Source organism: Labeo rohita, chromosome 3, assembly GCF_022985175.1.
Source record: "Labeo rohita strain BAU-BD-2019 chromosome 3, IGBB_LRoh.1.0, whole genome shotgun sequence".
Classification (NCBI taxonomy): domain Eukaryota; kingdom Metazoa; phylum Chordata; class Actinopteri; order Cypriniformes; family Cyprinidae; genus Labeo; species Labeo rohita.
This window is the reverse complement of record NC_066871.1, coordinates 31177265-31189789: the sequence shown is the minus strand read 5'-3', so window position 1 is coordinate 31189789 and position 12525 is coordinate 31177265. Positions and strand designations below refer to the sequence as shown.

General features: G+C 36.6%; 1 protein-coding gene across 2 annotated transcripts in view; it reads right to left on the bottom strand.

The window, feature by feature from the left end:
• The window catches only part of grin2ca (glutamate receptor, ionotropic, N-methyl D-aspartate 2Ca), a 113823-nt gene that overhangs the window by 69733 nt on the left and 31565 nt on the right, over positions 1-12525 (bottom strand). For both annotated transcript variants that reach the window (XM_051105392.1, XM_051105401.1), the window contains one exon: positions 5505-5946. In XM_051105392.1, coding sequence (XP_050961349.1) covers positions 5505-5930 — 426 coding nt within the window. In that variant the 5' untranslated portion in view covers positions 5931-5946. The remainder of the gene's footprint in view (positions 1-5504; positions 5947-12525) is intronic.

Genomic DNA, 12525 nt, shown 5'->3' with positions numbered 1-12525 from the left:
GTTTTTCCATCTGAAGCCAAAAAAAAAAAGCTTTTGAACAGGGTCATTTTTATAAATTCAACTATTAGTTTCTCTTGTAGACTATATGTAAACATCTTTTAAGCATTTTGTGTGATGCCTCTTATCTTGGTTAAATAATTAACATTGTGCAGATTCTGCAAGGTGTATGTAAACCTTTGACTTCAACTCTATATCTATTTCTATATCTATTAACTAATGTGGCACTAAGATGCACAATCATAGAACACAATCCTTTTTATTTCGGATATAGTTCTCAGACTGAGACAACATAGGCCAGCGATCTGCAGCAAGGCAAACTGATGGAATATCTTTGTAGTATTACAGTACATGCAGAAAAGGTGGGCAGCAGGGTGGCCATCTGGCGTAATGGTGGCATTCATCAGTCAGAACCTGAGATGCCTGTCAACAGTCCACCGAGTACAGCTGTGCCAGCCTGCAAATGAGAGCTTAAAACTTGAAAGAGCTATGAAACAATAGTTTAGAACAGATTTGGAGAAATTTAGCAATACATCACTTGCTCACCATTGGATCCTTTGCAGTGAATGAATGCCGTCAGAAAGAGTCTGGACTGCACCATCATTCTGATGGCACCCATTCACTGCAAAGGATCCATTATTGAGCAAATGATGTATTGCTAAATTTCTCCAAATCTGTTCTGATGAAGAAACAAACTCATCTACATCTTGGATGACCTAAGGGTAAGTACATTTTTAGCAAATTTTCATATTTTTATATGAAGTTTTAAACTCTCATAATCGGGATTCATATTACACATACCAGGGCAATATGTCTTTAGAAATATATAAGCACATATAGTATATGTTATTTGTATTGCATTTACTAGTCTGTAGCACAAAATCCAAAATGTATTTGTCATGCTTTTATATAGGCATGACTCAAGATTATGAAAATATGACACTCTCATGACTGTGACAGTGTGAAAGACGTTAATAAACATATCACAGACAAAATAACTGGTATTGTGGAAATACACTTTCATCTAAAAAAGCTCTCTAAACACAATATTGCTGTTCTCTAACAAATAACATCCATAAATAAACTTATTTAACTACGTTATGTGCATTAGGTTTGGGATGATTATGCACAAAAATAGCTCCTCAAATTCACTAAAAGACTCTCTAAGATATTTTGACAGACATTATTATTTTAGTACAGTAAAATCAAACTATTCTGTAATCCTTAGATCCTGACACTGGCTGCTAGGATCTATCTATCTATCATCTATAACATATGTAAAATGTAATATATTTCTTAGTCTAGTCAAAAATGCAATAACAGATTTATTGAAAGATGAACCTGCAATATTCTCCCACTAGCCATGCTGCAGCCTTTTAGCAATAAAGATGTTCATAGCCAGATATATGGATTTAGCATTAGAAAAGGAAATATACTGCTCTAGCACAGCTAGTGTTTTGAATATAAATACAGTCAGATGTTGAAATACTGCTACAGAATCACAAAGCAACTGTTTCAGCTCTCTTGACGTCAGCAGTCAATTTTATAGCTTCATACTGTGCCCTACATAAACATTATATTTCTATATTTATTCATGGAGCTGTGCTGTATGTCATTGTTCATAGCAATTTGCATAGAAGCAATAAAACAGACAGGGATCATCTATTGTCCATCGCAGCCCCATTTGGAAGCAAAGCAAAGGTCAGCTGAACTCTGTTTCACTTCAGTGGCCTGAACAATGCAGTGACGCACATACACAGAAAAACGACGGAGCTGCTTGGCCTTCATTAAAACTGTTCACGTACAATAGTTCTCTAATGACCCGTCCATATCCAGGCTTTTTCCTAAATAACTCAGGTAATACTACCTATTTTAGACTTTCTGCTAGAAAATTGCTTTAAAGTTGTAATACATTAGTTGTGAGTACAAAAGTTCAGTACATGCGCACAGCAATTTTCTATTATGGACTGCCTACAAAGCATGACGCTTACTGAATGTCAAAATTTCAAAAGCTGACTAAAAATGGACATTTCCAATCCGTCTGGTCTAAAATTTGTGGTATTATCGATAACAAATTTATCCGTTCCCTAAACATCACACACAAAAAGATCAAGCAAATTGACACTTAATGATGCTTACTGCACACAAAGCTTTGGAAACCAACTCAAAGGCAAACTATATTCAGGACGCGAAAACCAATAGAGCTTGTAAATAATAATAACATCATGAATGATGATTCTCTAATTAGCCACTATTTCCCCAGCGCTGTGCCGAGATACAAGGGTTTCTGGAAATGAACACTGGACTTATTGCTGTGTCCCAAGATACTTCTGCATTGAGAGACTGCTGCTTGTGCCTAATTTGACTTTTTTCCATTACTTTTCATCAGGGACTCATACTGCTCAGTCATATGAGTATTGTATTAACAAAGCCCCACTTAAAAAGCTTTTTATGGAATAGGAAAAATCATAATGGCCAATTAAATCAACCAGCTTCTTCAATTAAGACTGCTGTCACACTAGAGCTTTTGATGTGGACCCAAATCTGTTTGACGTCAGGAGAGAGGTTTGTTTGGTTGACACAAAAGTGTTTTTTATTGTGTGCAACAATATTTCAATAACAGTAAAATTGGCTTATTTATTTGTTACTTAGCAACAGCTGTAAACAACCAGTATTGTTCACAGTAGTATTCATTATGCGTCTGGTAGATGCTTTTTTTCAAAGCGTCTTACATTGCAATCAAACTATACATTTTTTCTGTTCCCTAGGGATCAAACCCCTGACTTTGCTGTTCGCGCCATTCTCTACGGTTTAAGCTACAGGAAGCCTACTTATGTTTATGACATAAACTTTCTGCAGTTTTAGACTCAATAGTATATTTCTGCATTTTACGAACATTCTTATTAGCGACTTACATTGTATTCAGGGTTTTACTTTTGTAAGTGTGTTCTATGTTTTTTTTTTTTTTGTTTTTTTTTTGCTCTAGGGTACCTTAGTCCCCCACCCACCTACATTTCCTGCCGGTACTGAGATTCGAACCCACAACCTTTGGGTTACAAATTCAACTCTCTAACCATTAGGCCACAACAGCCCCTTTTAGACCTAAAGGTACATTTATGATTTTTTTAATAAACTTACATTAGTCAAGATTTTAATTTTATAAGTTCATGCATTCGCTGGGAATCAAACCCATGACATTGCTGTTGCTAGCGCCATGCTCTACTGTTTTGAGCTATGTGAATGCAGAAAGTAAGTTAAAAAAAGCCCACATGTCCTTTTGTTAGGTGGTTTTGTTATTTCATGCTAAACAATCTGTAAAAATAGGGTACAATGTACTCTATTAATTTAAAGGAATTTTCCTTATTTATTTTTTACAGATGTTTGACCAGTATTTTGAATTTTTCACTTTATTGAGTTGTGTTAAAGGAATAGTTTACTCAAAAATGAAAATTACCCCGTGATTTACTCACCCTCAAGCCATCCTAGGTGTCTATGACTTCTTTTAGACAAATACATTTGGAGTTATTTTAAAGGATTAGTTCAGTTTCAGAACAAAAATGTACAGATAATGTACTCACCCCCTTGTCATCCAAGATGTTCATGTCTTACTTTCTTCAGTCGTAAAGAAATTATGTTTGAGGAAAACATTTCAGGATTTCTTTCCATGTAGTGGACTTCTATGGTGCCCCCAGATTTGAACTTCCAAAATGCCGTTTAAATGCAGCTTCAAAGGGCTCTAAACAATCCCAGCCCAGGAATAAGGGTCTTATCTAGCGAAACAATCAGTCATTTTCTAAAAAAAATTACAAGGATACGTCTAAAAACTTGTCTTATTTTCTCAAAAAATCATCCAACATCGCTGTTTTGCCTTTTTTGTAAAGGGTGTTTGATCATCTTTGCATGTTCACTTTGTAAACTTTGGGTTGGTACTTCTGCAGCGATGTAGGACGATTTTGAAATTAGAGGAGAAAATGAGATTGGAGTTTTTTTAGACGTACCCTAACTGTCATGACTGGGAAAAAATAGTTCACACAGAGCTAGACAAGACGAGCATTTGAGGTTAAAAAGTATATACATTTTAATAAAAATGTTCTTCCTCAGCTGGGATCGTTTAGAAAACTGCATTTTGGAAGTTCAAATTTGGGGGCACCATTGAAGTCCATTATATGGAGAGAAATCCTGAAATGTTTTCCTCAAAAAACATAATTTTTTTTAAGACTGAAGAAGAAAAGACATGAACATCTTGGATGACAAGAGGGTGAGTAAATTATCTGTACATTTTTGTTCTGGAAATGAACTAATCCTTTAAAAATTGGCTTCCAAACTTCATAATGACAGTGAATGGCTGCTGAGATTTTGAAGTCCAATAAAGTGCATCCATCAATGATAAAAAGTGCTTCACACAGCTCCTGGGTGTTAATAAAGGCCTTCTGAAGTGAACTAGCGTGTTTGTATAAGAAAAATATCCATATTTAAAACTTAGAAACCATAATCTGTTGAAAACTGTCTGCATACATTTACAAGAGAGTGGCGTTCCAGCAGATGATGAAGGTTGTAGGCATAGCGTAAGCTCCGGTGAGAAATGATGAACGTGGAAGTGCAAAGAAGAGAGCAAAACAAAACACTGGTGACGAATTAGAAGTACAAAACAAGGATTTGTGAAGAAAAAAGTCAGAGGATTACGATATAAGTCAAGAGGAGACTGGTTTTCCTTTGGTGTAAACAAAACTTGGTTCTCGGGAGACTAGCATATTCTCACTGAAGCTTACGCTACATCTACGTCCTACATCAACCACTGGAACGCTAATATCTTGAGAACATGTGTATGACAGTTAACAGAAGCTAGAGATTACGGTTCATAAAGTTTTAAATATGAATATTTTTCTTACACTTTATGATGGAGGAATGCACTTTATTGGACTTCAAAATCTCACCAGTCATTCACATTCAAAGGACATTTTTTAATATAACTCCAACTGCATTTGTCTGAAAGAAGAAAGTCATATACATCTAAGATGGCTTGAGGGTGAGTAAACCATGGGGAAATTTTCATTTTTGGGTGAACTGTCCCTTTAATGGAAAATGTCTGTAATATATTTTAGTATATCAGACTGTTGTCACTAGTTTCCTATATAGTTTTCCTAGCTTCATGTTTCTCATAGCACTCTATTTCTTCTCAAATAATAACATTATTTCATCTCAAATCAATATTTCATGTCCATTTATTTATTTATTTGGTAAGCATCCGCGTAATTAGCCAAATAATGTACAGTCAGCCAAAAATAACCCCCTTCAGGGTGATTCAAGACCTCTCCACTTCACATCAGGGTCTGAATGACCCTGTCAGGGTTTATTTGTATGCTGAGCTTACATTATCCCTTACGAATCTTTGATGCAACCATGAAAGAACTCTGAGACAATCTTATCTCAGCATGAACACCCAGAAATCAGAGTATAACTATCCAGGTCAAGCGACTTCAGAAACTGGCACGGTGTTCGACTCTGACCTTGTGAGGCAGGACGACGGCAGATCCCCCGCTGATGCCCACTATGGGCACGGCCGTCTGCGTGGAGATGAAGTCTAGGATCTGCGCCACGGCCTCAGACCCAATGTTATCTTCAAAGACCACCCCGTGCACCCTGTTAGCAGCCAGCGTGTCGCAGATGCGCGTCAGTAGGGTACGCGGGTTGGTGTTGTTCACCAGCACAGTGATGGGGTTCACCTCCAGCGGCAGGTCCAGGAAGTTCTCCCGACTCAGTCGCCCCTTGATCTCCATCTGGTAGGCGGAGCCACTGAACACCACCGCCACGTTCACGGTGGGCTCAACCATCCCGAACGGGCGGCACTGGCAGCGGGGGGCGGAGCAGACAGACAGCAGCAGCAACAACGGCAGCCACAGTGTGTCGCTGAGACAGCCTAGATGAACGCCCATCTCAGTCACCTACTGCCTGGATGGAAGAAAACACAAATGGGTGTCAATCACAGTTTAAGGGTGGCTGAACCACATAATTAAGGCTTAAAGCGCCTCAGAAAGAAGTCAAAATATAAGTTAAAGTAGTACACGTTAACTACGTTTACACACAAATGCAATCAGATGTGGCTCAATCAGACTGAAAAGTCTGTGATGTGTAGCTTTACCCGAAATCTTTAATATTAAGATATCTATTTACATATAGTATATTTTACTTCCACAAATTTTCAAGTATAAGGCTGGGTTTTGAGAGAAATTTCATGATTCGATTCGATTCTGATTCAAATACTATAGATTTGATTCAATAATTATTATTTTAAATATATATCAGGTACAGTACATGCCAAATGTTATCAACTATTGCTGTAAAATATACATGTCAATTGGTGCTTCATTACTATAATATTGAAGGTGAAAATGAGCTAATTTGTATACAAATGTTTAAATTACACTTCACGTCACATTAAACAGCACCAAAACGGCATTTATTGTTTAAACATTGTAATACGCTTTTTGCGATTTATGATCCCTTTATTAGGGGAGAGTGGGCTAAGTTGAACCAGTGGGTAAGTTGACCCACCCCCTGTATCTTGGCAACTGTACACTTTTACTGTCATGTGATCATGTATTTTGGAATCCGAATCACACATCATTTCTGCCAGACTGTGAAAAGGAGAAACACATGGGAGGAGTGGAAGACATTTACTTTAAAAACTGTTTTTGGCTTGTCAAAGTAAAATTGTTGCATAACAGAAGTAATGGCTGTTACATCAAAGCAAATTTATCTGATTTATCTAGGTCTAAAAATATAAGCATATAGTTGATTTAGCATTATATAAAACCCTGCAAATCATTCAGATAAATATTAGCCTGAATTGGTAAGCTAGCTAGTTTTTTCCAAAATGCTGGCTATGGGGCAAAGTGAGTCAAATGCTGCGGGGTAAGTTGAGCCACCATTTTAACTTACCCCACCATAAGGCACTGACATTAAGTTAGATCTCTGAAGTATAAACTGGTATTTTAATGTGATATTATGCAACTGGTTTAGTTGATCATATTTATACACCACATTATAATCATATATATCGATCCACCTGCCATTAGGGGCCTGTTCGACATTGCAGAAAAGCTACCATGCCAAGAATGTTTTGACTAAAATGTTAGTATTCAGTAACTAATATTAGTTTCAGTGACATAAATGTCATTAGAATGAAGAAACAAATTTGTTTCTTCATTCTAATTCAGTTTTTATTTAATCTTACTCAACAAACTCTATTATTCTGTTATTATTCTGTTATTCTGTTTTTGGGAAGGTTAATGCTTAGGTGTTCAACATACTGCTTCAGAAAAGCAAAAAATTAAAGATTGAAAACTTGATAGTTTTTTTTTTTATTTTGGCTTTAAGGCTGTTTGTATAAGTAGATTTGATTTTATTAAATTCTTTTTTAAAAGAGGTAAATCTTCTTTAAAATTTCACATGGGTTTAAATCAGATTCAGTCAGATAGTCAGTTTAAACCCAGATGGTGCGTCTTACCCACTGACTCGGGTCAACTTACCCCTAACCTTGGGCATATTGAGCCACAGGAATGCTTTTTTTATAAGAAGCCATATTTTGAGAACCCTTTGAGACAATTTAAAATGATAGGAGACATTCTGAAATTACTTTAGATACTTTTTTTTTTATCCAGCCCTATATTTATGTCTTACGAGCTGGTCATATAAATGAAAATGTGAAGTTTAGGGTTCATTTCAGAACTTCAAATTCTGAATTCGTATTGGTGAAAATTTGTGCAGGTAAACATACCTACTGTGAGTTTGAACAATGTTTTTAACCAATGTATTAGTTACCACAAATGTTTTGCTGCATTTATGTCTCCTTATAATTACAACTTAAGAGATTTGACTTCAAAATGATATGTTGATTTAGGTACACTCTCAGAAATAAAGGTACAAAAGCTGTCACTGGGGTGGTACCTAAAGAGTGCATTTGGTACCTTAAAAGGTACATATTAGTACTTAAAGTGTACATATTACAACTTAATGGGTACAAAAGTGTACCTTTTGAAAAGGTACTGCCCGAATGACAGCTTTTGTACCTTGATTTCTGAGAGTAAGGTAGAAAAAACTTTAAACAGTAAATAAATTTACCTTAAAAATCAGTTATTGCAATTGCGCAAAGAAAACCATATTAACATTGTTCTTCAATGTTAAAAACATCTTATTTAATTAAGAAAATCAAAATTATTTATTTAATCATTTATTAAAATGTGAACTAGACTAACTCCATTCTCCAATCACATTTCATGATCTAAAAAATTCCCAATGGACATAATTAATTTTAGTATTTTTACAATGTATATTTCACACATGGAATTTATCTGTTGTGCACACACAGAGAAAAAAGCGTGGTATTATAAAAGTGATCAGCCTCATCCATGTAACAACATGTCATAATATTCCACAATCCAGACAGCAGACTTGCTCTGTTGTCAGTCAGCATTAACATATCAGCACACCATCATTTAGAACGATTCTTGTATTAAACGTTAGAGGCCATTAGAGCCATATGCAGAGATTGCACGTTTTGAGTCAGGGAGTCACCGGGTTGTGCAGCTGCTGCCCTATGAGCCGCCACTCTCAAACCACATCCAACAGATGGTGGCCACTGTAAAAAATAAAATCTCCTTTTCTCAACAAATGGAGAATGTGAGGATTTATGACTCCTAACTTGTGTGCCTTTTTGGCCTTTATTTTTGCAGAGCGTCTAACATAATCCCTGAAATGAAAAGTCAATAGGCAATGGATGCTATAAACATTGGCCTTAAAGTTACATTATTGGATTTTAAAGCTTGTTTTAAGAAACCAATATGATATAAAAAACCTCAGACGTAAAACCAAGTTTAATTTCGGCTTTCATTTATCATCTTCCATTTATAACTCGCCCAATCTTTCTTCACACTCAGTCTCAGAGCCAGTAATATCAAAGCGGTGATCCTTAAACAACACCCCTATCGACGCGTGGGGTTATCCGTCAGACTCGGTGCTGTTTTTAAAGGGATTCAGGTCTTTGAATGGCTTTAGCTGTCCGGCCGCCTGTAGGCGCAAGCTGCAGAGATGACACTTTTAACATGCTGACCAAATTTACTGTGTCTCATGAGCCAGACACTATGTAATCCTCTGTAATCCCCCCTAGTATGTCATGCTTCATGGCCTGATGGTATCACCTCATATGATGGTCTCGTGTGGCAGAGAAGACTTTATTCCTGCACCGACCCTTTATGCCAGATTCACACATTACATGTTTCATATGTGGTCCATTCTACAGAATTGGTGCAAACTGCTGTCCTACAACCAAAAATGCTTTTAAAAAGCATTTAATTATTCAAATCTTAGATGTTTACTAAGATCCTTCTATTATCTACTGAAACCATAGACTGTAAAAAATATGGACGTAGTGTCCGTGACGTCACCCGTAGGTTTCTGAAGAGCATTTTTAAAGCTTTTAGTGGGCGGGAGTTGGCCGTCGGCGGAATTGCGTCACTGTACGTCACTCCCGGATAATCGAAAATGGGCAAAGAGGCAGGATATGGGTGGAGCTGGTTGCTGAAACCACGCCCGCCTAGCGCGACGGTGGTGACAGCGGCGGCAATCCACCTGTCACTCAAGTGGCCACGCCCTAAATTATGCAGAACTTTAAGGCTTCATATAATTTAAATGGATGAGTTATAAAAAAAATTCACCCCCCTCACAGTTGACATGAAGCAACAAGCTAACAAAATTAGCTATACAGACCAAAACCACTTTTTGTACCAGGCTGTAAACATATTTTTTCTGCTGTAAAATTGGGCATTGACTCCCTTTTGCAGCCAGTCTCTAGCGGCCAGTCGATGAATTGCAGTTTTAGTCACGTATTGGCTTCAAGAGGGAGATCGGGAGGTTGCCGCTTGACTGAATCCCACAATAATATTTAAAATATCTGTAAGCTTATTATATATAAAATCATCTTTTATTGGGTACTTTCAATTGGGAGGTGGCTGTCCCGAATCCTAACCCCTAAATTTCAACTTATGAAAATTATATTGAAATAATTTTTGCATTTTATTCCATTGTTGTTTTAAAAAATATCTTTATGATTTTGTAAAAAAGTGAAGTTCAATTTTTATTTGTAAATGTAAAAAAAAAAAGTGTCCTGCATTTTCATGTCACTACCAAAACAGTGAATGTTTAAACTTAGGGCTAAAATGATTCCTTGAGTAATTTAAATACAAAAAAATCATATAGGCACATTATTTGCCTCGAGGCTTCGTTTAGTCCATTTACTGTAACTGTACACTGTGTTTCCCCACGGACCATTATTACTGACACACAAACCGATAAACGCTGGACATACTTAAAGGAGAAGTCCAGAACAACAATTTCAGAAATAATTTACTCACCCCCTTGTCATCCAAAATGTTCATGTCTTTCTGTCTTAAGTCATAAAGAAATTATGGTTTTTGAGGAAAGCATATCAGGATTTTTCTCCATATAATGGACTTCAATTGTGCCCCCGATTTTGAACTTCCAAAATGTAGTTTAATTGCAGCTTCGTAGTGCTCTAAACAATCCCAGCCGAGGAAGAAGGGTCTTATCAAGTGAAACGATCTGTGATTTTTTTCGGAAAATAAAAATGTACATACTTTTTAAGCACAAAAGCTCATGTAGCACAGGTTCTGGGATGCGCGTTCACAAAGTACTATTGAATCATGTCGAAAGGTCACTTGGACATAGGCAGAACTACAGACCCAGTGTTTACAAAGCGAACGCGCAAAGACTGAAAGTGCAAGTAAGTCAAACGCTGTTTACAAACAAAAAGTTAAAACATGTCGGATGATTCTGAAGTTGTAGGAGAAAATAAGATGGAGTTTTTCACCATACTCTACCTTTTTTAGCCGGAGTACACAGACGATGAACTTAGACATGATTCGTAGTAGTGATGGGAAGTTCGGATCATTTTACCGACTCTGACCTTTGAGTCTCTTTCAGCAAAATGAACGAATCTTTTTTTCAAGTCATTTTGTTAATTTTAGCAAAATCAGCATCACGTGACAGTCCCATAAGATGAATGAACGACTCGAAAAACCCGAAGACTCGAAACAGGTGAACTAATTCCAGTACAGAGCCTAATAGGATGTTGCACATGTGCGACTGAACGAATCGATCCCCGAGATGACTCGTTCTTCACGAGTCACATTAAAGATTTGTTCAAAATGAACGAATCGTTCAAGAACAACCCATGAACGTGCATCCCAGAGCCTGTGCTATGCAAGCTTTTGTGCTTAGAAAGTATACAAATTTAAAAAAAAAAAATTAAAAATTAAAAAAAAAAAAAATTGCTAGATAAGACCCTTCTTCCTCGGCTGGGATTGTTTAAAACCCCTTGAAGCCGCATTTAAACTACATTCTGGAACTTCACAATCAGGGGCACAACTGAAGTCCATTATATGAAAAAAAAAACTTGAAATGTTTTCCTCAAAAACCATAATTTCTTTACGACTGAAGACAGAAAGACATGAACATCTTGGATGACAAGGGGGTGAGTAAATTATTTGTAAATTGTTGTTTTGGAAGTAGACTTCTCCTTTAAGACCGTAAATTAATGGTGGTTAGTTATGATGTCCCTAAGTTAGCTATGTTTTGTGAAGGACTAAGTGCTATTCATGTTGATTGTCTCATTCTCTCTCTGTGATGCACAGAAAGTTAGAAAGTTACTGAATATCAGGCGAAGAGTGCCTCAGCATGATTACAAATGTGATACTGATTTTATGCAACAGTTCATCAATAAACAAGAAGTTAATATTAAGAGACTTTTTTTTTTTATTTTAGACAGCATATTGCCTTTTTTTGCTCTATTTCCCCAACAAATAGCCATTCCAAACACAGCCACAGCACTGTTTTGCGTCTTTGAGCAACACGACGGTGTTTTGTTCTTGAATGAATCACCCGTTAAATGATTCAGTTCAATCGCAATGACTAACTTACTTAAAAGTGACTTGCTGCCACCTACTGGCAGTATTGATTTCACATTTAAAGTATCTTCATTTTAAAAATACACGTAAATATGAGTATTCAGCTGGTCCTTGACCAACAACATGACCAGCTGAGAACCAGCATAAACCAGCTAAGGATCAGCTTAAACTAGCATCAAAACCTACCTAACCAACATCCCAGTATCAGAACCTACCTACCAGCATATGCTATTTGTTTCACCAGGGTTTTTTGGGTGTTATCCCATAAAATTTAGTTTTTATATATGTACAACTGTTCAGAACTGTGCTAGCTAACCATATGCTGATTAACATCTCTGAGCTAAAATTGTCACTACCAAAACAGTCATGAACGAAACATGCCAAATTGTTTCAGTAGTGACAAAAGGGAACATGTAATCCTTTATTAGGGACAAATAAACAAAATTTGAGTACACTAGTGCAAATTTTTAGTATTGAAGTATGTTTCATTAGTGTTTTAGTATGTGAGGTAAAATTCTGTAATGTGATGTGGTCGCTACCAAAACAT